Source organism: Hylobates moloch, unplaced genomic scaffold, assembly GCF_009828535.3.
Source record: "Hylobates moloch isolate HMO894 unplaced genomic scaffold, HMol_V3 SCAFFOLD_3, whole genome shotgun sequence".
NCBI classification, from domain to species: Eukaryota; Metazoa; Chordata; class Mammalia; order Primates; family Hylobatidae; genus Hylobates; species Hylobates moloch.
This window is the reverse complement of record NW_026652278.1, coordinates 66,115,921-66,142,816: the sequence shown is the minus strand read 5'-3', so window position 1 is coordinate 66,142,816 and position 26,896 is coordinate 66,115,921. Positions and strand designations below refer to the sequence as shown.

At 42.3% G+C, this 26,896-nt stretch overlaps 1 protein-coding gene across 2 annotated transcripts in view; it reads right to left on the bottom strand.

Annotated features, from left to right (window-relative positions):
* Positions 1-23,540, bottom strand: part of SGPL1 (sphingosine-1-phosphate lyase 1) — a 60,759-nt gene extending 37,219 nt beyond the window's left edge. Inside the window, exons 1-2 of one of the 2 annotated variants that reach the window (XM_032139278.2) lie at positions 23,354-23,540; positions 22,601-22,670 (exon numbers count right to left, since the gene is read on the bottom strand). In XM_032139278.2, the coding sequence (XP_031995169.1) occupies positions 22,601-22,627 (27 nt within the window). In that variant the 5' untranslated portion in view covers positions 22,628-22,670; positions 23,354-23,540. Of the gene's footprint in view, positions 1-22,600; positions 22,671-23,353 lie in introns of those variants that run through there. The other variant, XM_032139296.2, reaches the window with a different exon arrangement.
* Between the last annotated feature and the right edge of the window lie 3,356 nt (positions 23,541-26,896).

Below are 26,896 nucleotides of genomic sequence, written 5' to 3'. Positions count from 1 at the left end.
GCAAATTTGCCCCTTCTACCATGTGAAGACACAGTGAGAAGACATTTTCTATGAACCACTTTTACGAAGGCCACCTTCCAGGAAGTAGGCCTCATCAGGCACCATATCTGCTGTTGCCTTGATCTTGGGCTTCCTGGCCTCCAGAACTGAGAGAAATGGATTTTTCTTTATATGCCACCACATTTATGGCATTTTGTTATAGCAGCCTGAATGGACTCAGACAATACTCTTAGTAATTAGACTGTGGTATAAGGTAATTAACATTAGACAACTATTAGGTTCCCTGGGGGGCTAGCCATGGAGACAGTTTATCTGCAATTCCCCAATAGTTCTTGGTGACCATTCCCCAGAGCCCACTGTTGCATCAACAACCTCAATCCAAAGCAATGGCAATACCAGCCAAAACCTGGGAAAGACCAGAGGAGTCTATCATCAAAAGTATGTCATGATTTCTATCATTATGAAGACTCGTCTAGTGTGAAAGTTGTGGTCAAACCAGATGGTTAAATACTGTGTATGAAGAAGATGATGAAAGAACAATTATTCAGATTAGCTTTTCTTCTGGTGATACTAATTCCTAATTCACCCAGAAAACAGAAGTTACCAATGTCAAAAGATGACTACAGATATTATGAACAATTCACAGCACTGAGCAAAAAAGTAATATAACTAGTATTAGGGTGACAGCAAAGAACCAGCAAATGCAAACTAATTTTTAAAAGCCTTAAAATTAAGATATAAAGACATTTCTCACTAACATTTAAAAATTATATTCAGCAAGAATATATTTTCTTTGTATTTGCTTTGATTCTTACGAAGATAATGGCAATTCTTAAATTCAAAGGGGGTCCTTTAAAAGGAGATACATCTAAATTCTTTAACACCAAAGACAGAATGACACTGTAGTTGGATGGGTCCTGACAAGCTTTTTGAGAAGTCAACTAGTTGATCACAGAAATTACATCTCCTGGCATCATTCTAAGGTCCTCCTAGTGTTACTACAACCTAGGCTCAGTCCCCAATGTAGATGCAACTCACAACACTCTCAGCTCACTGAATTATCAGGTTCTCTGGTGTAATGTATCCTATCTCCTTGGACTAAAGGATGATGCAGTTCCTTAGGGCCTTGAAAACAGAACAAACCCCAGGCTGGGTCCTGATGCAATACTCTAGCCCTTGGGAAGCACAGAATCTAAGAGCTGAAGGGAACCTGGAAGATCAAGTCTAACATTTTCGTTTTACAAGTAGAGACCCCAAAGTGAAATGACATGACTACGCTCACACAGACATGCTTGTGATTAAGTGGAGTCTAGGAACGCATGCCTTTTGACTCAGTATTCAGTACCCTTTCAATTCTTGATTCTCAGTATTCATGGGCAGAGGAGTAACACATTACAATCCTGCAGCATCCCAAGAGTTTTCTTTTCACAATTTATGTTCTTGGCAGGATCTACCCTGGATACATGGTACCATGTATAACATACTAAAATTACATAGTTAGGTCATGACTATAGATAAACATCTAGATCAACCTTGTCCAACATGCAGTCCAGGACAGCTCTGAATGTAGCCCAAAACAAATTTGTAAACTTTCTTAAAACATCATGAGTTTTTTTTTTCAATTTTTATTTTTTTTTAAGCTCATCAGCTATCATTAGTATATTTTATGTGTGGCCCAAGACAATTATTCTTCTTTCAATGTGGCCCAGGACAGCCAAAAGACTGGACACCTCTGATCTAGCTAGAGATGGCACAGAAGTTAATGTGATTATAATTACTATTTCCATATGTATCCATGTGCCATGTTGATTTCCTGCACCCATTAACCTGCACATTGTGCACATGTACCCTAAAACCCTAAAGTATAATTAAAAAAAAATAATAATAATTACTATTTCCACTATGTCTTTTTACTTATAACAGTACTTTTTTGTCTATATATCTCTGAATATATACTTATAATTCTTAGGCTTCTGTTTATTTCATCTTTATCAATGTACTGTGTCTCTGGAAATACAAGAACTATGAATGGTCATCCACAAAGGCCACTAGCTTACTGTGCAACTCCAGGTAAATTATTTCATCAATCTTTATGTCTTTATCTAGAAGAAGAAACACAAGAACAATACAGTCATAAAATAAGCTGTATCTGTATATGTGTGTGCCTGGGTGGGGATGGGGGACAGGGGTGCTTATCTTCAACCCTTGCTTAATAGAACAGTAGTTTCGGTACAGTTTCTACAAGTAAAACATTCCTTCCTTCACTGTTATAAAATCGGAAAGGTATTCCTTTAGAAAAAAAAAAAAATTATTTGCCCAGTGAATGAATAGTATTTTTTAAAGTATAACTTAAAGAAAAAAACAAACTCTTATAAACCCTAGTAGTAGGAATATTCATAATATTAACTATTTTAAAGAGCTATTGTCAAATAATGAGTAAACTAGCCTTTCTCTTGTTTATTCTATTTCCAATTCAATGATTAGATTTCAGATGATACCCAAAAGGCATCAAAATAGTACTCAATAATCCTAATCATTAGACAAAAGGCAGCTCCTAGAATTTATGGGAGCTTGGTAGCCCACTTGGCCCAATGACATAAAACTCTTCCAGCCTTCACTTTAAGGATGCAAGACCTTTTCGTGAATGTACCCAACAGCAGAAGGCTACAAATATTGTAAATTTGGGGTATGCTACTTGTTAGACCACTGAGTTTCAAACTGTTCCAATATGTGTATTAGATTCTACGTGTATGAGACTGTGTTGTAAAATACAGTCCCAAAGAAATGTATTTTACAACACAATCTAATACAGGTAGAAACAGAAAGATATAAAATCAAAAGTTTCCAAAATAATACTCAGCACCTTATTACTTGTAATGTACTCACATTTCTATTTCTTCCTTCTTTAATGCTTGATCTACTAAACTGATTTTGTGTCCGTCTAAATGGATCATAATCTGCAGTTTTAAAACCAGTGCTTCAGAGTGATTTTACTTCTGGCTTCCTTAAATTTAGAATGTGGTTGTGTAATACAGTGAGGGAGCTAACACTAATGTTATTTTCCACTCTACACAATCTCAGTGCTTTCTATACTTATGATTTATTCTCTTAACATTTTTGTGAGGTCAGGAATATGATCTGAAATAATGGGCCCAGGATGTCTAGTCATGAGTTACTTCCTAACTGACAGTAGACCACAGCTATCCCCAATAATACTAAACTCTTAATCTCCAAATCACTTCAAGAGAGCAAAAGATTCCATAAGCAAACTTCCAATAGCAGCACTATCCACCCCTTGCCACCTCCAAAAAAATCTTAAGAACTGGTACTGCTCGTGACCAAATACCAATTAGGCAGGGATATTTTTTCCTTATTAAATTATTTCAGCACCAATTTATACCTAAAGAAACATTCTACAGATGAATATTACTAAAAGAGAAAAGCCATCTGGCAAATATTTCCAGACCCACACTGGATGATGCATCTTTCCTTGGAACTAATACAATCCTTTCTCCATTACTCAACAGGGCTAACTACCTGTTATGATTTGAATGTCCCCCATAAAACTCACATTGAAATTTAATTGCCATTGTAACAGTGTTGAGAGGTGGGATATTTAAGAGGTGATTGAGATCAGGAGGGTTCTGCCCTCATGAGTATATTAATGCCATTATCTTGGGAGTCAGCTCCTGATAAAGGATGACATCTTGGCTCATCCCCTCTAGCTCGCGTGCTCACTTGCCCTTCTGCCATGTTATTATTCAGCCCTCACCAGATATCAGTGCCATGCTCTTGGATTTCCCAGCCTCTAGAACCATGAGCCAAATAAACTTCTATTGTTTATAATTACCCAATCTGTGGTATTCCGCTATCACAGCAGAAAATGGACTAAGACACCACGTATATTTGTTTTATTCAAAAGCAATGGCATCTCCATTCAGGTAGTCCCTCAGAGCTCTCTACCATGCCAACCTAGAAAGAGCTCTACTCTGTAATGTTGTCTCTGCTATACATATGCCTACTGCTGTTTAAGACTTTCAGTCATTCAACAATTATTTTTGGAGTGCCTACAGTATGAAGGCACTATTTTACAGGGATCAGAGTCCACCCACTTGTTTCACTAAAAACTTTCTCTTCCCTTTAAAACTCAAAGATTTGGTGACCCTCTGATTACAGAGGGAATAAAACTAATTTAGAAAAAGAGGCCAAGACAACATGCACAGGAAAGAGTGAAGCACTTAAAAAGTATTAACTTTTTAATTTGGCCAGGCACGGTGGCTCACACCTGTAATCGCAGCACTCTGGGAGGCCGAGGTGGGTAGATCACCTGAGGTCAGGAGTTTGAGACCAGCCTGGCTAACATGGGGAAACCCTGTCTCTACTAAAAATACAAAAATTAGCCAGGCATGGTGGCGTACACCTGTAGTCCCAGCTACTCAGGAGGCTGAAGCATGAGAATCGCTTTAACCTGGGAGGCGGGCGTTGCAGTGAGCCAAGATCACGCCACTGCACTCCAGCCTGGGGGACACGGCAAGACTCCGTCTCAAAAAAAGCATTAACTTTTTAACATAATTAAAATTTTAAAAATAAATTTATTTTATAAAAATAATTTCATCTTTTAATTATTAAAATTTAATTAATGAGAATACATGGTATTATACAACTTAAAACTCTAAATGGCTTTCATGTTATTTTATTTGTATTTTATAACCTCATGAGGCTATTAGATTAAGAATGTACAGGCCATTTACACATTATAAAGTACTTGTAATCCCAGCACTTTGGGAGGCTAAGGCAGGAGGATCCCTTGAGGCCAGGAGTTCAAGACCAGCCTCAGCAACATAGCAAGATCCCATCCCTACAAAAAAATTTAAAACACAAACAAACAAAAAAAAAACAGCAGGCATGGTGGCACACTCCTGTAGTCCCAGCTACTCAGCAGGCTGAGGCAGGAGGATCACTTGAGCCCAGGCATTTGAGGCTGCATTGAGCTATGAGCATGCTACTGCACTCCAATACAACTTGGGAGGCAGAGTGAGACTCTATCTCAGGAAAGGCAAAGGCAAAGGCAAAGGGAGAAGGAGAGGCAGAGGGAAGGAAAAGGAAAAGGAAGGGGAAAAAGAAAAGAAAAGAAGGAAAAGAAAAGAAAAGAAAAGAAAAGAAAACCAGTGTGCAGTATCACTCTATAGATGGGGAAAACGGAAGTCAAGAAAGGTTAAGTGACTTGCTCAGTCAAACTGATAGAAAGAGGCAAAGTCAGGACTTCACACTCTGAGCTGAATTCCACAAGATATTGGAACCATCACTCAGAGCTTCAAAACATCATAAATACCTACATACTAATTGGAAAAGTATGACCTAAAAGAAGAAAACTAAAGAGCTGTAATTAAAGCCAAACAAGGGAACCAACAAGATATTTCAATGTATTATCTCTTTACTGTTCTGTTCACATTAAAGAAAAACAGGCTGAAGATCAAAGAAAAACATTCCTGCTGACAGGCTGACCCACTCTACAAATAATTTCTGAACTGCCACAGGCACACAGATTCCCTGCCAAGGAAAATGTGGCAATTTTGCTCAGTGGATTACTGCACAGCGCTAAGTGAGTGAAGGTTGTATGGTCAAAACTGAAGTGCACACAAACCAGTTTTCTCAGGCTTCCATAACAACTTGTACCTCTCAAACTGCCTCCTTGTCTGAATGCAGCTTGCTGGGCTACAACAGAGACCTAGAGCCCTGAGTGTAAGTCTGTTATTCACTCTGAGAAATGTTCAAAACAGTAATGCCCTAATGATTTTACTGATCTCTATAGCTTCATTATAGAGTCAAGTTTCTGGGAAAGCTACTTCCCTACAGAAAATTTTCCTTCACTCTCCTGTACAATGTCTTCTTGGCATTTCTTTTTTTTTTTTTTTTTTTGAGATGGAGTCTCGCTCTGTCACCCAGGCTGGAGTGCAGTGGCGCAATCTCGGTTCACTGCAAGCTCCACCTCCCGGGTTCAAGCCATTCTCCTGCCTCAGCCTCCCAAGTAGCTGGGACTACAGGCACCCGCCACCACTCCCAGCTAATTTTTTGTATTTTTAGTAGAGACAGGGTTTCACCGTGTTAGCCAGGATGGTCTCGATCTCCCGACCTCGTGATCCACCCGCCTCGGACTCCCAAAGTGCTGGGATTACAGGCGTGAGCCACCGCACCCGGCCTCTTCTTGGCATTTCTAATGTGCCACGTTTCCAGTGTGCCTCAACTCAGGGTATTTCTCAAGAGTCACTCAGGGCCAAACTGCATTAGCCTACTGCATTATGAGTTAATTTGTCCTAGAAGGAAAGAATTCAACTCTGGTTAGGGAGAATAACCAAATAATTTTAATATATGAACTCTCCATGGTACCAGGTGCTGATAAGAATACAAATTAAGAGGAGGACATAAGTCTTCTATCTCCTACACTGCCTAAAACAGCATCTTCAACACAGCAGGAACTCAATGTTTATTCAAATAAAGTAATTATGATATTGCCTATATTTTGACAGTTTTGTTTTGCAAGATCCTAGGATGTTTCTGCCTCCTCTCTCCCACATCTCTCCTATTTAAGCTTAACAAGACACAGTGGCAGTGGGTTGAATATGCAGAGGAGAATGGCTGGTAATCTGTAACTGGACTCTGCACACAGTGGCACTCTACCTACAAGTTCACAAGGTTCATCACATCATAGGCCATCAGAGCTGAATCTGTCCTTCACAGATGAAGACATTGAGGCCTACAGGTCACAAAGCTGGGAAATAGCGGAGCCAGGACTCAAATCTTCTGGTTTAAAATGCATTGTTTTTTCCACTGCCTAGTTTTCCAGAGCCAAACTATCAGTGGCACAAATCAGGAGACCAACAGTTCTCATAGTCCTGTCAGCTAGTTTACTCCAAGAGCCAAAGGGAAGGCTCTCATCTTCACTATGCTCCCAGTGAAGGCATACAGAACTTCCAGATGACCTAACAGCGTCCTACAAGGGCTGAGCATTTTGGGGAAGTGAACTGCTATTGCATGGCCTTCTCGAACTGCAAGCTTCATTCTTCTCTGAGCTACAGACTTACACTCATACTACTTATTTGCTTACAAAAGAAAGACGGAAAGAAATTAGTTTGAAAAGTACTTCAGAAGAGTTGTCTTCAAAATCATAAAACGTTACTGTCTGAAGGAACCTTAGAGACCACCTATAGTCCAATCTCATTTCAGTGATGAAGAAACTGAGGCCACAGACTAATACCAAAATGTGCCTTCCCTGGTTTCAAACTAGAGGCACAGCCCCCATGAGAATCTATCTTCTTCTTCAATATTCTTTCCATTAAGCCAGTGGGGGTACATCAATATCATCCAAGAAGCATGATTCCTGGAATGAATCATGCTTCTTGGGTGAGAATACCCCACCCAGAGGGTCACTGAGTACAGAATGTGTATTTTGTAAACCTCCCTCAGGTGATTCTGACAGGCAACCCTGCTTAAGAATCCCTTCTCTTCCCCATCTTTTTATTTTATTAAAAGATGACCCAGTAGCTGACTTAACATATTACTGACACCCAATCACCAAACTTAATGGCTACCCGGTATACAGGTAGCAGGGAAAACATATCCACCAAGCTTTCCTCGGAAGTGTTAAAAGTCAGGGCCCAGTCACGTCACTCTACTAGATATCAATTCATTGTTCCTGCCTAATATTTATTCTTTGGCCAGATACTAATCAAAATCAAAATCTTCTACCCCACAATCCTGCAAAGAAGACAGAATTTCTTATTTGTTTTCCTGAACTATTCAACGCTTAATACTTTTTCCAGAAGGACCATAAATCTGAGCTTTACAGCAGGAATGGGCTGTTGAGGAAAAGAAAAATCTGTTCTACCTAGTTCAAATGTTACTCTAAGGACTAAGCCTCAGATTAGGGAGTGAAGTTAAAATACAGAAGAGACTCGGTTAGTATATTTATTCTTATCAACTTCTGCCCCCCCCCAAAAAAAAAACAGAAAGCAAAGCTAATTTAATCTGATTTTCTTTCATATTACAGTCTACAGAACTTCAAAGTGCAAAGTAAACAGGTAAGAAAATACTATTGTCTTTATAGCCTCCAAAGGCATTAAAGTTTTTCATAAAAAACACATCACAACCCCAAAGGGAAAATCCTCTTGGGTCATTAAAGAAGTAAGAACTGAGCAACAAAACCAGACAGCCATTCCAAGCAACCAGTAGTGACTGCGAGAAATGTTTGAGGAAACTGAATCATCATTTCTTAGGAGACAAAAAGCAAACCACATACTTCCCCCAAAATTCCACTATGTGAGTCAAGAGATCCAGTATCTGAGAAGTTCGTCTCAAAAAGCTTAAGAGTCTACATTTTCCCTTCTAGCCAGGCCTTGCTAGATACGTACACTTGGTACCATTCCCCAAGCACCAACTGCTATACACTTAGCACGGGAGTATTCAGGCAAAGCATCTTTCCATCCCTGAAAAAACAAAACCATCTTGACCACAGAAAGAACACACATATGAAATGTTCCTAAGTCTTCAGAAGTGCACTCATGGAAAACCACAGCTTCTAAGTTCCTAAAAGCTGAACCCGAAACACTGCTAAATGGTCACTTTATTAATTTACTTGTGGTCAGGACAAGGCATCAAGTAAAGGGAGATGCTGATTCTGTTAAGTAACAATTCTGAGCACCTCTCTTCTGAAATACATTTTTAAAAGTATCAGGAGGAGCTTATACTAGGAGAGAAGACTAAATGCATAAAACTGAATTCAATAAGCAGAGGAACACACTGAAGGACACAGAGATAAGAGCAATTACCAGTTTTGTACGAAAATAGACTCCCAGCCTAAGGCAAGCAGGTAAGATATGGGGGGAAAAATATACAAATTTGCACATGGAATGTTGCTAAGTTTGCTATGAACTCCCAGAGTCTCTGAAAATAAACAGCTAAATGACTTACTGTGCACATGTATACAGGTTATATTTCAAAGTACAAATGAGTTTCATCATTCTCTAAAAACTAGAAATGATAATTTCTTGGATAATAAGCAAGATCTAGTGGAAAAGATCCCGTATTTCTCTCACAGAAAGAAGTCTTAACTTATCTGAGCATACCACGATTAGGGAAGAAGGGCAGAAGTTAGCTGACTTCTCCAGTCCCATACTTATCTTACTAACAGAATTCTCTATCTTTGTCTCGGAGTTAAGACACTTAGACTTTTCATAACCATTTGCAGAAATTCCTTCCCTACAACAGTCATGCTGCTATTAGAGTGAGGAATACTGGATATTTGCTAAGAAGTGTAACCTAACTAAAGCTATTTCTCTAGAGATTTCCAAAACGTAAGCCTGCTCAAAAGTATAAACAGGGACCTATCCCTAGGTCTCTGACTGACCTTCGACCTATATAAACACCCTTTGGAAAGTGCACCTTCAAAATTACCAAGAACCTACTTTTAAAAGCTGAAGTACGCAGCTGAGTAAATTTAATTTAAAATTAATATTTGGAAGAGTTTCAAACTTTGTGATATCTATTCAAAGTGAGCAGGAAAGTGTGCTTCTGTGATGTTATATGTATATATTGGTTTTTATCCACGGTTCCTGGTTCATAACCCCCATAGCCCTTGTTATAGTCTTTTATTATAATGTTGGGGCACTTTGGGCCTCGGGAAACAGAATCTCTCTCGACCTTCTCCTGTCCTCCTTTTACCTGCCTCAAAGCAAGACTCTAGTCCAACTGTGGGCCAAAAAACCCTCACTCCTGGGAGGGTCGTGCCCCATATTCTGCAGGAAGGAAGGCTGCACAGAAAGGCCAACGACAACCTGAACAGACAGGCCTTGCTGGGTTTCCGGTCAGTCTATTAGTATGAGATCATGCCTCCTGTGTCCAGTCACATTTCTACATGGTTGTCAATCATGCCTATGTAACGAAGCCTCCATAAAAACCCAAAAGGACAGGGTTCAGAGAGCCTCTGGATAGCTGAACACACGGAGGTTCCTGGAGGGTGGCGCACCCAGGGAGTCATGGAAGCTCCACACCCCTTCCCCTATACCTTGCCCCATGCATCTCTTCATTTGTAACCTTTGCAGTATCCCTTAAAATAAACGTGTAAACCTAAGTAAATGTTTCCCTGAGCTCTGTGAGCTGTTCCGGCAAATTAATCCAATCTAAGAGGAGGTCGTGGGAACCTCACCTTGAAGACAGTCAGTCAGACATTTCAAAGGACCAGACTTGCGACAGGTTAGGGTTGGGGGAGACAGGTATGGGTTGGGATTGAGCCCTCAACCCATAGATCTGACGCTATCTCCAGGTAGACGGTGTCAGAATTGAATTAGAGGATACTCAGTGATGTCTGTTGCTTGGAGTGTGGAGAAAAAAATCCCACACATTTGGTCACGCAACTCTTCTGTGTTGATTGTTGTGGTGTGAGAGTAGAGGAGAGAGTTTTTCCCTACGGCCTCCAATGAAAAATTATGCATTATCTGGGACGCCCCTCTGGGGTTACCAGATTCTAATTATGAGGAGGCTGTTTACAGCTCTGAAAGTTGTAGATAACTGATAGCAGTGCAAAGTAATCTAGATCCCTAAATATGCAAATTCTGCCCTGTCAGGTGAAGGTTCACCTGACTTTCCTACCCCTAGGACAGAGAGTTGTTTTGCCTCCATTTGCACATTCATTTGATATTCCTGATCTATAAGTGAGCAGCTTTTTAGACCTCTCCTTTGAACGAGTTATAACATCTGCCTGGTTTCCTCTTTTGGAATAAAATAAAATCTTCAACACGTGTTCATTTTATGTCTGTATAAGAGTCAGGATATTACTTTTGAAAATTATCTTTTAACAAAAGCTAGAGATCTTTGCTGTTCCACAGACTCCTCCAACCCCCAGAAAATGCTTGTGAACATAAAATCTTATATAATTACAAAGAATTCAGGACATCCTAAAGGCCAGTCATAAAGGTCCATATTCCCCAGTTAATAACTTCTGTTCTACAATAAAGCATAGAAACAGCCTCAGTATTACAAAAGGTCCTATATAAGTAAAGTAAGCCCAAGACCCTGTGTCTCCTGCAGGTGAGAACAAGAGACATTGTTAGATATATCCATTACTTAAAATTCTGTAGGAAAAGCTCTATACCTGCAATAAAAAGGAGTGCAGTTCTGATCCATGCTACAACATGGATGAACCTTGAAACCATTAAGCGAAAAAAGTCAATCAGGAAAGACCACATATTTACTCTATGATTCTATTTACATGAAGTGTACTGACTAAGCAAATCTACAGAAAGTAGACTGGTAGTTGCTGAGGACTGGTGAGAAGGAAATAAGGAAGTGACTGCTGAGTACTGGGTTTCTTTGGAAAATGTCCTAAAATTGATTGTGGGGATGGCTGCACAACTGTGAATATACAAAACACCAGAGTTGTACACTTAAAAAAGCATCATGACCTAACAATTCCATTTGTGTTCACCAAATGTCCCTTCAGCTAAGAAACCACCTAAGATTCTTTGGATTCACAGGCTTTCTTTCAATAAAAAAATAAAATTTAAAAGGCCTTCTGAAAAAGTGTCTAAATGGGCCAAGGACAGCAGAAATTGCAACTCCAGAAATAGAGAGTAAAGCTCTGGACTCCAAATGAAAGCAACCATAACTACCTAAGAATAACTTGCCTAAAGGTATATTTTTACGAGTTCATAGCCAGGATTATTAACTGCTAAAATGGTGAGATTTTAAAGAATTTTTTTTTTCCAGCAATTCCTAAGCACATACCGTAGCAACTACCCAGATATCTGAAAAGGACAGTGACCTTTGAGTATTCTCCTGAACTGACACCTCACCACTATTCTTGTGGACTCCGAGAGTCATGTTAATGTGTTCTACAGAAAGGCAGCTGTGGTGTCCTAGAAAGTCTGGACTGGTAATCAAAACCTTCAACTCTAATTTTAGCTCTCACTTAGAAGCTGTGTGATGTGTGGCACAACACTAAACCTCTATGCAACTGGACTTTGCTCATCTGCAAAAATAGAAGCCATTGGGATAATTCAACAAAAAGTTCCGGAGGAAAAAAAAAGATATCATCATCCACTCACAGGGTTGTTGTGAATATTAAATGAGATAAGGTAATCAGAAAATGACTGCAGATAATAAACACTCATTAAATATTTAGTGAACCTGAATTATCTAATGATAAACATTTTCCTTTTCTCTTCAATAAGCAACAAGGAAAAGCAACCTTCCCAGTCACAAAGGAGCTGGAAGAGGCTTTAAGTAGTTTGATTCCCATGCCTATGTTGTATTTTCTTACAGATGGTGGTAATAAAACACACCTTAGTAATGAGCTGTTTCTCAGTTTTCTAAGAAAGATGTTAAGTCAACTCTTAATCTTCAACAATCTGTTAAATCAATTACAAGGCTGTGAGTGCCCTCTGGCCTACCTATACAACAGGATTAAATCAGTTACCTACTATCTTTACAGATCGTAAACCTGTGTGTTTTCAGTCATCCAAACAGACTGTTGACTCCTGCGGTCATGATTCTTGAGAAAGCATTTGAAAACATTTTCAGAAAGGGCTGGGTAACAGAGTCTTAGGCTTTCTTCCACTCTGGCCCAACACAGCCAGACAGGAAGCAGACTTACCCTGGCATCCTCATATTTGCCCTCCCCGGGGCCCTTCAGGACACTTCTGAAAGGCATCCCCTTTCAGAAGAATATGAAAACAGAGTTTCCAATTTGCCTCAATTGTCTCAAAGACTTGGTGCCATTAAGACTGGAATTCAATACAGAATTGATCTACTCCTTTTTAGACCCATCTGTCAAAATGAATTCAAAAGAATGGAATTAAATGCTTCAGCAAAAGCCTCCAAACAACATGGTCCCCCAATATTGAGTATAAAGTGTTACTACAATAGCCACTTAGAATCTAAAGCATTCTAGAAGATTATGATTTTAACCTGAGAATTAACTACTACAAATATTTTAAATTCTGCCCTTAACAGGGTCCTTTTCATACTCAAAAAGAACTAAGGTTGCTTTATTCCCATCAATTGTGTATTAACATTTACAGACTAGACAAACGAGAATGCAGTAAGCTTTACTCTCTGGGGAAATTACAGAAAAGGAAGGGCATTTCACATTTTAGAATTGCCTGTACAGGCTGGGTATGGTGGCTCACACCCGTAATCGCAGCACTTTTGGAAGCCGAGGCTTCTCAGTGAGGATGGTTAGAGACCCAGAGTTCAAGGCTGCAGGGAGCCAAGATCGCACCACTGCACTCCTGCCCGGGCAACAGGGTGAAACCCTGTCTCAGAAAAAAATAAAAATAAAAAATAAAATCAAAGTGCCTATACAGCTTCAGGAAAGAGTTCTCAGTGCTCTCCTCCATGTGTGGTATGCAGATGACAGAAATTTAACATTTGCTGCCCAAAGCTAAATCAAGAAGTTATATATTAAAACTCTCTGGGAGTGTAAATTAGTACAACCACTTTGGAAATCTGTTTGGCAGTACACGTTACCACACAGCAACTCTACGTTTTATGTTTACCAAGACATGTTCAAGAAGGCGGTAGTGTCATTCACAATAGCCAAAAAACTAGAAACATAAATGTTCTACAACTACAGAACAAGTTAGTTACAATATAGTTATACATTGTAACACTACACAGCAGTAAGAAAGAAAAACTAATGCTACCTAAGAACATGACTAAATCTCACAAACACAATGCTGAGCAAAAAGGCCACTTACAAAAAAGAATACACGGTATGTTTCCACTTTAGTAAAGTTCAAAATCGGCAAAACTAAGCAAAACCTTTGGTAGGTATCAACTGGGAAGGGACATTAAGAAGCTGGCTGGAGTGCTGGAAATGTTTAATATCTTGATCTGGAAGTATATTAATACATAAATATTTACTGACCTGGATAATTAGGATTTGTGCCTTTTACTGTATGCAAATTGGACCTTAAAAAAAAAGCCCTATGATTTTTTTAAACTCAAAAATGACTCATTCACTTTATGGGATAACAGAACAAATCGCTGATACATAAAGCCTGAATAATGGGCTAGGATTGTTCTGCAGTTTCTGCCTATACTAACAGGCAACTCATTCATTTATCATACATTTGCAGTTTCCTATTTCATGACAAAAAGCTGATGTAGCTATATTATGTTATGTCAAAAAGCAAATTATATGAAAAGCTCAACTTACAAGATGTAACAATTTTAAATCTGAATGCACCTAGTAACAAAATCTCAGCAAATATACAGCAAAATCTATTAATAATAGAACTAAAAAGGAGAAATAACTGATAAGGCATATGACTTGAAGAGGCAGCCACAAAACGGAAAATCCAAATGGTTAGTAAACATTGAAAAGGGTACTTAACCACATCAGTTATCAGGAAATGCATATGGAAATTACATTTATCTGCTTACCAGATTGGCAAAAAATAAGCTTTATAAATATCAGGTTTGCCAAGTTGGGTGGAAATAACTCTCATATATTGTTGATAGTGGTATAAATTGTATTGGTCTCTTTAGAAAAGTTTAGCAATATCTAGTGAAGTTAGGCATGTACGCCTTTACAATCAGCAATTCCACTCCTAGGCACAAATCCCAGAAAAACTCTTGCACTTGTGATCACTTGTTATATAAGAACGCTCATAACAGTAATGTTTGAAAAAGCGTCAAACTGGAAACAACCCAAATGTGAATTATAAGTCAAATGGATAAATAACTGCAGTTTAGTCACACAATAAAATACTATATATACAGCAATAAAAATGAATGAACTTAAACTACATGCAATAACATGGATCTCATGAATACTGAGCAACACAGGAAAATCACAAAAATAAAAATACATATGCATCCATTTACATCAAGTTTAAAAAAAACTAAACTTAGGATGCATACACAGGTGGTTAAAACTATTTTTAAAAAGGCAAGGGAATAATTATAAAAGTCAGGACGGGGTTATCCCCAGAGGGGAAGAAAGGAAGTATTTGTAACAGGGTGGAGCATACGGAGTTAGAGATAAATGGTTTATATCCTAATCTGGTATCGTTGTTTTATTATTGTTCATTAAAATGTAGATATGTGCTTTCTATACTCTTCTGCATGTATAATAAATCCCAAAATAATTTTTAATTAAAATGGAGGGCAAGCCCTTCTTTAATCAAAATGGAAGACAAGCCCTTCTTTTTCCCTTTCCTCTTCCTCTTCATGAATGAAACATGAACCTGACAGGTGGAACCCCAGGCAGCTACCCTGGCCCAGTAGGGGATGCACTACTGACAGTGGAATGACAAAGACAGAAGCAGCCTGGCGCCTCAAAGACTCAGGAATGGCCTTATCAGCATGGAATGGAATGGAATGGAATTGTATTGGTATTGCATTGTATTGTATTGTACTGTAGTACTGTATTGTAGTATTGTATTGTTGTGTTGTGTTGTATTGTATTGTATTGTGTTGTAATTTTTTTGAGACAGTCTCACTCTGTCACCCAGGCTGGAGTGCAGTAGTGTGACCTTGGCTCACTGCAACCTCCACCTCCCGGGTTCAAGCGATTCTCATGCCTCAGCCTCCTGAGTAGTTGGGATTACAGGCGCCGACCACCACACCCAGCTAATTTTTGTATTTGTAGTAAAGATGGGGTTTCACCACATTGCCCAGGCTGATCTTGACCTCCTGGCTTCAACTGATCTACCCACTTCGGCCTCCCAAAGTGTTGGGATTACAGGTGTGAGCCACCGCGCCGGGCCAGTTTTCTCTTAAAGAAATATATTTGTATCTTTTAAAAAATCTCTATTACTTTAGGTTTTTCTGTTATATACACTCAAAACTAATTCTAGCTGATGCATTCAGTGATCTGGTCACACGGAAGATTTTCTAAAAGTTAAAGCTGTCCAACAGTGGAAAGAACTCCCTGAGAAAGTATGTAGCACTCACTCCTGACAGGGCATTGTAGAGGGATCCCTAGGCAGCAAGAAAGCTGGACTGCAGGACTTCTAAAGGCCCTTCGGGCAATTAAGATTCTAAGGCTACTACTGGAACAAAGCAGCTTTGGGCTTGCCAAAGCTGTGGCAACTGTGTGCCTCCGAATCGATCCTGTTAAAATCAGTGGGAACATGCCCGTTCTATAATCCATATCCTATCCACCTTCAAGAGTCTGTTCAAGAATTATCTCCTCATTTGTGCCTTTTAAGACAAACTTGACCTCAACTCCAGCATGCTGGGTGTTCTTCCCTCCAGATGATCTCCTCCTCCAGATCCTCCATCCAGCATTTTCCAGCTCGGCTATGTGCCTCCAGATTCCACCCTCTGAATTAAATCAACCAGACTCCTTAACTTCTGGTTTCCAGTTGTGTTAGACCAATGGGAGGCTACAGCATGAGATCAGAGGGTAGGAAAAGAGTTTGAAGTATTTATTCCCCTTGATTCCTTTCCTGTTGGGTCACTGGCTGGCATTCCTACAGGTTACCTTCTCCTTCATCTCAACTCTCTCAAAGTTCCAGAAACTACTCCCTTCCTTGCCCTCTCACAGGCTTAAGAGTGTAATCCCAGCTACTCGGGAGGCTGAGGCAGGAGAATCACTTGAACCCGGGAGGCGGAGGTTGCAGTGAGCCGAGATCGAGCCACTGCACCCTAGCCTGGGCAACAGAGCAAGACTCGTCTCAAAAAAAGAAAAAAAAAAAAAAGAGTGATAATGGCTCTCCTGTTGCTAGCTAGCCCCTAGATGTTTCACCTAGATGTTTTCCTTAAACCTGCTCAGCCTTGAAAATAGTCCCTTGATCCCTTAGTACGCTGTTGGATTATGCCAAGATATGACTGATATATCCACAAACTACTCGCAGCCTTCACTATTCCATCTTCTCAGAGGGCCCCTATCTCCCCTTCCCCCACAGCATGGTTTCTCTCTCAGTAATTGGGTTCTGTACGTTTACACATACAGACTGATTCCCATCAATTCCCTATGGAAATTCTTAAACCCAGGCTGATTCTCAATTCTGCCACCAATGTGCACAAACTGTATGTAATATTAGATTGGGTAAAATCTAATTAAGAAGGTAAATATTACTAAAAATTCCTGACACATAGACTGAAAAGCTAAGTCAAATACTGGGATTTGGATTCTATCTGTTTATAACTCTCTTTTCCTTTAAACCAAAGGCTGTGGAAATTATTATAGATCTGTTTCATCTATAACATTGGGAGAATGCCAAATACAGTGCTCATCCTGCAACGGCCACTCAAATGTCAACAAATTTTTTAACATCCTAGCAACAATCCCAATGAATTTTCCCTTTCTTCTAACAAATCCTACAAACAAGACACAAGGCTCAAATAATAGAACAGAGCTCCTAAGGTCAATCTTTCAGTTTATTGCTTAAATCCCATTTGAGATTCAGAAAGAAAGCATCCCTGAAGAAGATTCAAGGGTCACAGATAAAGACGCTCAGGGACCTGGAAATATTCAATTTTTGAACCCAAAAAACGAAACTGAGGAAAGCTTGCTGTTTGCAAATCGAGAAAAGAGTGGTGCAGAAATGTTGCAGAGGACAGCATTGCTTAAGAATTCTGCACTGCTATAAAAGATCATGCTGCACCATCTCCAATACATATTCCTGAGCAGCAAGGCTTGACCCATGGGCAAAATAACCCCAAGTGAGACAATAACAGACACGTTAACCTCCAAGAAGGGAATCTCTCCCCCACCCATATGAAAGCATAGACTACACAGCTATCCAGGTATCTATGGTAAGAACCTTCAGACCAGTTTCTCAACCTCACCACTATTGACATTCTAGGCCAGATAATTCTTTTTTGCAGGAAACTGTGCATTGTAGGATGTTTAGTTGCATCCCTAGCCTCTACCCACTAGATGCCAGCAGAACCCTTCAGGTGTGACAACCCAAAATGTCTCCAGACATTGTCAAATGTCACCGGAGGGCAAAATTGCCCCTGGTCAAGAACCACTGCCCTAGATAAGCAATTATCACTCAAACCCCACCTAGCACTACCAGGGTGCACACGCTAACCTTGATTCATCTATGAATACCAGCTAATGTAGTCATCAGTTTCTGATGAGAAAAGAAAAAACCACCTAAGGGGTAGACTGGCTTTATAAAATACCTTTTTCTTAAAAACTACAAATATTTGGCAACTTGCAAAGTGATACCACCCTCTAGCACCAAGGAGGAGAGTATGAATAAAAAGAATGGTTGCCAAGGGGGAGAAAGGCTGCTACAAAGCTACCTGACTTGAATTCCCTGACATCATCACAACTCTCAGCAGATGAACATACTCATTTTATTCTCTATGAGACACAGGTGGAAAGTACTGCAGTCTATGACACATCACATACTAGCAAACGGAAAAAGGCAAGCAAATTATCCTAATCAAATGATGACAAAATTGAGGGCAGGAACACACTGAGGGCTGATAGCCCGAGCCTGTCAGTCCGGATTCAAGGCTTGTTATATGTGGACTCCAGGTCATCTCCAGGTTTTCTCTCACAGCATACTGTCCACACAAGTAGTTTTCAACCCTATGACTCAATGCCCTCTTTTTATAACAAATATTCTGTAATCCCTTTTACTATTCTGAAATGGCATTTAAAGATTATAACACTATGCCTGCAGACACAAGTTTTAAAATTTCAATATAATTCATTAAATGTGACATAAAGGAAAATAAAACACAATTTTTTTTTTTTTTTTTTTTTTTTGAGACAGTCTCGCTCTGTCGCCCAGGCTGGAGTGTAATGGTGCAGCCTCGGCTCATTGCAACCTCCACCTCCCGGGTTCAAGCAATTCTCTTGCCTCAGCCTCCCGAATAGCCGGGAATACAAGTGTACGCCACCATGCCTAGCTAATTTTTGTATTTTTAGTAGAGACAGAGTTTTGCCATGTTGACCAGGCTGGTCTAGAACACCTGGCCTCAAGTACTCTGCCCACCTCAGCCTCCCAAAGTGCTGGGATTACAGGCATGAGCCACCACACCTGACCCAATAAACAAGATTTAATAATAATTTAATAATAAAACCTGTATTTTCAGACTACACTAGAAGAAAAAAGATTCCCTCCTCCCCCAGTCCCCCATTCCCAAAGTGCCCCCTAGAGGGTGGAGCTATCCTATCCCATCTGCTCCACAAAGACCCTCTCCCATCAGTCATAATGGTCAGCAACCTCTACCCTTACCAGAGGTAAGGACACAAAGTAGGCAAGAGGGAGGGATCTGAAGTCAGACCAACTGAGGTTAAACGTGGCTCCACCACTCAACTGCTGTGGTTACCCTCTATAAGCCTCGTTTTTCATCTGTAAAAAGGACACCAAAAGGTTTTTGTGAAAATTAAATAAGTACAGTATTCCTACACTTAACATGTAATACATGCTCAATAAATGTTAGCTATCGGAGTTAACATTACTATTCCTGAATCCACCTTGTATTGTTTCCTAGCTTTTGCTCTCTTATTCCATTACCAGAAAAGATGGGAGACTGGATATCCATTTTTCAGAGACACTCTTCAACAGATTCGTGTATAATATAAGCTGCATCACAGGCCAGGTGCAGTGGCTCATGCCTGTAACCCAGCACGTTGGGAGGCCAAGGCAGGTGGTTGGATCCCTTGAGCCCAGGAGTTAGATATCAGCCTGGGTAACATGGCGAACTACCATCTCTACAAAAAAAAAATACAAATCAGCCGGGCGCGGTGGCATGTGCCTGTCGTCCCAGCTACTCAGGAGGCTGAGGTGGAAGGATCATCTGAGCCTCAGAGATTGAGGATGCAGTAAGCTGAGATCATGCCACTGCACTCCAGCCTGGGGATTGGAGTGAGACCTTGTCTCAAAAAAAAAAAAAAAAAAAGCTGCATCACATGACTTCTAAGATTATTTCTAATTCTGAAATGCTAAACTGCACTGAGGTTATTTTTTCATTCAGTTAGGTCCTTTCTTCCCAGGTGGAGGGCCAAGAACATGTCTGACATATCATATAAAGTAGTTAGAGAAATACCTCATAGAATGATGGTTTAGTGTGCCACTGAAAACCCAGCCTTGGTTATTGGTTCTTTACCATTTAGTTCCAAATGGTATCATACATTACAGTCAAGGAATGAATGACAACTTTTCCAGTGAAAGCACTTCACACAACATGTATGTTGTCTTCAGAAAGTGATGACTGCCTAGGGCCACTCACATCTATGTGGATTAATTCCTTACAGCAACAAGCAAAGCAACACTCCTAAACATTCTAAATTAACAGGTGAGGAGGTGAAAGGTGGTGGCAACAGCTAGAGAAATACCTCAAAACAAAACTGATTCCAAAGTTAATATTCCGAGTAAAAGCAGTAATTGTTCTGTTGAAGTAAATGCATAGGCCCTAGAAGTAATAACCATATCTCTGTGCATGGGGAAATATCTTACATATAAGAACCTATAATTTACATAAACATATCCTTCTGTAAGAGGATAAACAGAAACTGTCAATTGCTACAAGTCACTCTGCATTAACCATCCAAGATGCTCACAGCAGTTATTTCTGGGTGATAAATTACTGCATGGGGTAGAGGGGAATGAAGGGGATGTAGGAGATAGAGGAGATTAACAAATCCCCTTTCCTTTCCCTTACTTATAGTTTCCAGTATTTCTAACATAATGGTCTTTTAATAAGAATTTTAAGTTATATAAGGGTATTAATTAAAACTGAAAAATCCATGAAATTTGGGGCAAGAAACTATTTTAGATCAACTTTTCATTGGGATCTGTGGATAACCTAAGTATTCATCTATGTCTCTCACATGCAACCTAAAATTATCCTAGTTCCCGGCCTCAAATCACAATGGATCAAAACTTAGTTTCTCTCTTCTTTATGCCCCCTGCAGACCTTACAGGTTATGCCACTACGATGTCAGCACCCAGTATAAGGAAATCTCACTACCAGTTTTTGCCAGTTTCCCAGTGACACCAACCCACCCTCTGGTATAGTGAAATAGAGAGAGAGAAATTAATTGTTTTTAAACCACTGATTTTGCACTCAGAGAAGTGACAAAAACAAACAAACAAACAAACTTGGCTGGGCACAGTGGCTCACGCCTGTAAGTAATCCCAGCACTTTGAGAGACCAAGGGAGGTGGATCACCTGAGGTTAGGAGTTTGAGAGACCAGCCTGGCTAACACAGTGAAACCCCATCTCTATTAAAAATACAAAAATTACCCAGGCATGGTGCTGTGCACCTATAATCCCAGCTACCCGGGAGGCTGAGGCAGGAGAATCGCTTGAACCCGGGAGGCAGAGGTTGCAGTGAGCTGAGATTGTGCCATTGCACTCCAGCCTGGGCGACAAGAACGAAACTCCATCTCAAAAACAAAACAAACAAACAAACAAACTAAACCCGGACACTTTTTCTATACCACCATTTCAAAGCTATAAACTCTCCATAATTCTCACTAAAAAGTCCATAAGGAATCATAAAAGTCCCAAAAATAAAATGTCATTTTGGTAAACACGCATTTAGCAACGCTATTCTTCCCTGCTCAATAAAACAGCACAGAAAGATCTCAGGAGGAGAGGAAACAGCTCTAAAGGAGGCATACCTCTCTGCCCAACAAAAGAACTTAAATTCAGACTGGTTCAATCCAACAAGCATTTGTTAAGCACATACTATATTCAGAGCACCATGCTAGGTGTTTATTCATCTCTAAACAAGGAAGACACGATTATCTGCCTGCTGAGGAACCATAACTCTAATCTGGAAGACAAACACTCAGATAAACTAATATATGGCAGACCCTGATAAAACGTAGTAATAGAGGTTTCAAAACTGCTCTGGTAGTATGGGAATGGAGGGATTAAAACTGCAAGAATTATGAAAAAGAAAGCCAGGAGAGGTGACTTGTGCTCCTAGTCCTAGCTACTCCAGAGGCTGAAGTAAGAGGATCACTTGAAGTGGGAGTTCCAGGTTATAGTGAGCTATGATTATGCCTGTAAATAGCCACTGTACTGCGGTCTGAGGAACATAGCAAGACCCTGTCTCATTTAAAAAATAATAATAATAATTTTGAAAAAAATTCTTCTATAACTTAAGTTCTACATATACTGTATTGATATATTTAATTCAGCCATTTATTCATCCTGATCATTCATCCAAAATAAAAGGTGGTTGGCCAGGCGCGGTGGCTCACGCCTGGAATCCCAGCACTTCGGCAGGCCAAGGCAGGTGGATCACCACAGGTCAGGAGTTCAAGACCACCTGGCCAACATGGAGAACCCCGTCTCTACTAAAAATACAAAAATTAGCCGGGCGTGGTGGCGTGCGCCTGTAATCTCAGCTACTCAGGAGGCTGAGGCAGGAGAATTGCTTGAACCCAGGAGGCAGAGGTGGCGGTGAGCCGAGATCATGCCACTGCACCCCAGTCTGGGCAACAGAGTGAGACTCCATCTCCAAAAAAACAAAACAAAACAAAATAAAAGGTGGCAGAAATGCTCAGCTACCAAAAGCAAGCATCAGAGGTGAAATCTACACACTGGGATCCTTTGGACTAAAAAAACGGAGACAAGTGCCTTGGAACCAGGAGGATGTCTGCAAAAGGCTCACCAACATCAGAAGGTCTGTACTAGCCATCTTCCTCTTCCAGCCTCCTCTCCGCGCTCCCCTTTTTCAGACTCTGTAAAAGGGAACCAGGTTTGTTTACTTCTAGAGCTTTAAACTGTCTCGCCGGCCCACCTAGATTCGCCAGAGCAGCCAAGTTATGGTTCTCTCCCTCCTTTGAAGGCTCAGCTTTCACTCCCAGATATCACTCCACCCCTAGCACCCCAGACCAGCGAATCAAAATCCTGCTGCAACTAGGTTTCCCTCCCACAGCTGATGAAACTAATCCAGACCCAGACTCCCACAAAGCATTCCACCCAGGTGGAAACTAGGGGAAACGCCCCGTCTGTGCGCGATCGGGGTGGGGAGCCCAGCCCAGGCCACCTAACCCGGGCTGAAGGTGCCGAGGGTGCCAGGGTCCTGCCTCCTCCGCACTCCCTTCAGAAGCAGCACGGCCTCGCTCTCGTTGTCACCCCTCCCTCCTCACAGCCTTCCCCTCCCGTCAGAGGACCAGCAAATCCTGGCCGCCCACGCCCACTCCTACCCCACGGCAGGCGTGGGCTCCAGACCCGCCCCACCGCTGCCCCGCGCCCGCCCGCCGTCCACTCGCTTGAACCTCGGCGGCTGGTGCGCACGCCTTCAGCCCGCCCCCGCCGCCTCTGCGCGCCCTCGGCCCACCGGGCCCCTGTCCTCTCCTCATCCCGCGGCGCCTCCGTCCCGACCCACACAGCCCCCCGGAGCCCGCGGCGGCCCCTCTACCTCCTCACGCCGGAACCAGCTTCCAGTCTCCTTCCCTCGAGCACCCGGCCGGCGCCACCTCCTGCGTCTCCCTCAACACGCGACGTACTCGCAGGCCGCGAGACCCAGGCTCTCCTGTTGCCGCCGCCGAGATTGGAGGCCCGGCAGCCGCCGGCCTCGCCCCTCCCGGAAATGGCTCCGGGGGCACCGGCCCGGCTCCCGGACCCTGGCGTGCGCGGCCCCGCTGCTGCCAGCCGCGCGCACGCCCGGACCCGGGCCCCACGGCGTGTGCGCGCCGCCTACCGGCCAGGCAGCGGGCTGCACCCAGGCCCTCCGGTGAATGTCTCAACCAGGCCGTCCTGGGGCGGCTGTGGGATCCCGACGGTCACCAACTTCTCTTCCAAACTGCCTTGGACAAAAAACTTTCTGGTCACATTTGGTCACTTGGAGCCTCCTGAGAGAGTAGGTCTGCAGGGCATTGTACAAACTAATTCAGAACAGCCACAGAGTTGGGTCTCTTTCCTGGGCCGGGGACTTCCATTTTTCCTTCGAGGTCAGTGGTGCCTGAAGAAACGCAACAAGGAAACTCATTTAATGGAAATACCATCCTCATCGTCCCCTCCACCACTGCCCCCCTACCCCGAAAATAAAATGGAGAGCAGAGGCTACTCTGACATCACTACTTTCATGAGCAGTGCTGGGAATCACCTTATACGCAAGTGCAAGGGCCCACTGGGATCACAAAGGTCGCCTTCATTTCCAGATTAAAAAAACTAAGTCTCAGCTGGGCGCAGTGGCTTACGTCAGTAATCCCAGCACTTTGGGATGCTGAGGCGGGAGGGTTGTCTGAGCCCAGGAGTTCTAGATCAGCCTGAGCAACATAGTGAGACCCCCAGCTCCAAAAAGAAAAAGAAAATACTAAGTCTCAAATAGGTTTCCTATGACTTGTCCATGTTGTCACAACATTGCTTTAGTAGAAGCAGAAGGCAGTGCAGTTACATGGAACCAACTGGTCAATGACCTGCATTCAAGATTTTTTTTCAATAGATTTTAAAATGACACCTAGATAGACTCTTGAAATCTCTCAAACAAAAATGACACTAATGAGGGTACCCAATTCCATCCCCTTAGAAAATGTTGCCATGACACTAAAATTAGGGCATCATCATCACTACCGTCATTAGCCTCATGTAGTGCTTTCAGGATGAAATGTACTATCACAGCTGCCCTCCTCTGCATACCCCATCAGCACATCCCAATTCCCCAGCCAGAATGGTTAAGGCCCCGAGACTATGAACAGGTTATCTTTAGGCCTCCTCACCCCCATTCCATCAGAACTCCCAGACATCTCTACCATCCAGAGCCCCTGACTCAGGCATGAACACCCCCATAACCCTTAGCACCCTCACTACTGCTCCCCAGCAGACATGAATTCTCAGTGTTTAAGGATCAGAAAATATTCTGGGGCCTCCTGCCAATGCCTACTCATCAAGAGTTGCTTTAGGGTTTCAGGTACGCCTTCCCATTCTCCATCTCCTACCCTTCTGCATTAATTCTTCATCAGATCCCCCAGGAACTGCACACCTCCTCTCCATCTCCTTGTTAGTTACCACCCCCACATCCTTTAATCTAGAATGTGTGCACCCAGATGACTAGAGGGCAGGGTCATGTCTGATTCTTCCCTACACCCTAACACACAGTATGCAGTCTGCTTATTCTTCCCAGATGCAGAAACCAATTCAATCATATCGACTGATCCTTACTTTGCCAAGAACTATGCTAGGCACCTTTACATACAAGCCTTATTTATGCCCTGACTTGCCCAGATCAGGTGACTCTTATCATCCCTCAACTTGTAAACAAGGACACCAAGACCAAAGACGGAAATGATCCTTCCAAAGACACACAGGAAGGATGGGGTGGAGTTTGCGTGGGAGTTTGAAGGGGAAGCCAAGGGTTCAGAATTTGTAGGGGGGACCTCAAATATGCTTTTTGGTTAATTAGAATCAAAAAATGGTAGAGCTAGAGGGGTCTTCAGCTATTCGCCAGCTCCACCCCAGAAAATACACAAATACACGTGAAGAAACTGAGGTCCAGAGAGAGATGCGACTCCTGGCAGTTCCTGGCAGAGCCCAGCCTAGAACATGGGTCTGAGTTTGCAACTCTGTGAGCCCATGAAGCTCTGTGTGTGTGTGTGTGTATGTGTGTGTGTGTGTGTGTGTGTGAGAGAGAGAGAGAGAGAGAGACTTCAGACCACCCTGCTCTCCTACCCCACACTCTCTCTGACAGCAGAATGAAGTTAGGAGGCACTTAGCTGGCTGGTCAGAAGCAGAGGAGGGCTATCTGGAACTTCCATTCTGAAAGTGTGGTTTCCCTGAGAGCAGCATTGGCTTTACCTGAGAGCTTGTTATAAATGTAGGTTCTTGGGGCCCCACTCCAGACCTCCTGAATCAGAATCTACAGCTTAACAAGGTCCCCAGATGATCTTAATGCACAAGAAAGTAAGAAGCACTTCCCTAGACACCCTGTTTGCAGAGAAAGCACGATTTTTGTTTGCTTATTTAGAAACAGGGTCTCAATATGTTGCCCAGACTGGAGTATAGTGGCTATTTACAGCCATTATCATAGTTCACTACAACCTCAAACTCCTGGGCTCGAGCGATCCTCCTGTCTCAGCCTCCCGAGTAGCTGTGTCTACAGACACATGGCACTTTGCCCAGATAGAAGGCATGATAGTTGTATTAAGCGTGTGGGTTGTTTGGGATGGCTTAAGGAGGCTGATGAAGAACATGTTTGTGTGGGGCTGGGGAGGGAACCAATGCTCCCCAGTTGTCCTTTGGTACCATGATGGTGCCTTCCAGGATGACAAAAGATTGTCATTCAGGTGTCAGTGAGGCACTGAAATTCCCGCAGATGACGGAAGGCTTGAGACGGGGGAGGGAGGTGTGGAGCAAGATGGTCTGGGATTTTTTCTCTCTGTAGCTTCTTCAATTTAGGCTGGGAGGATCTCCCTGCAGTGCTTGTGCCTGCCATCGTTTAAACAATTCATGCCAGCAAATCTGGTTCTGCTTAAAATGGCAGCCATCCATGGCCAAGTTAGTGACAGCCTCCCCCTCATGCATGAGTGCACACTCCCACTCTAAAAAGCAGGCGCACACACTCTCCTGCCTCCATTCTTGTTCCTGACACCCCTTGCTCAGCTGGGGACCTTCTTGAGAAGCTCACTTCAGGACAGGGGCGTGGGCAGGTCTTAGGAGGGTTGCAGCCTCTAGGCCCGTCCTGGAAAGGAATGGCCCACAGGAAACCAACAAACAGTTCCTGGAGCCCAGAATGCCCAAGAAGAGGCAGGAAACCAGCACACAGCTCCAGCAGCAGGCTGAGCTGATCACAGCAGAGCTGGCCACTAGGGGAGGAGAGGCCAAGGGCCAGACAGACATGGGAGCCCCCGCAGCAGGGACCAAATGCCCCAACATTACCAACTGGAGTGAGCAAGGGGCAGCGAGTCACCGAGTTATCATGGGCCCCCTGACCTCACCCAGGTACATGCCCCAGTTGCCAGTTTGA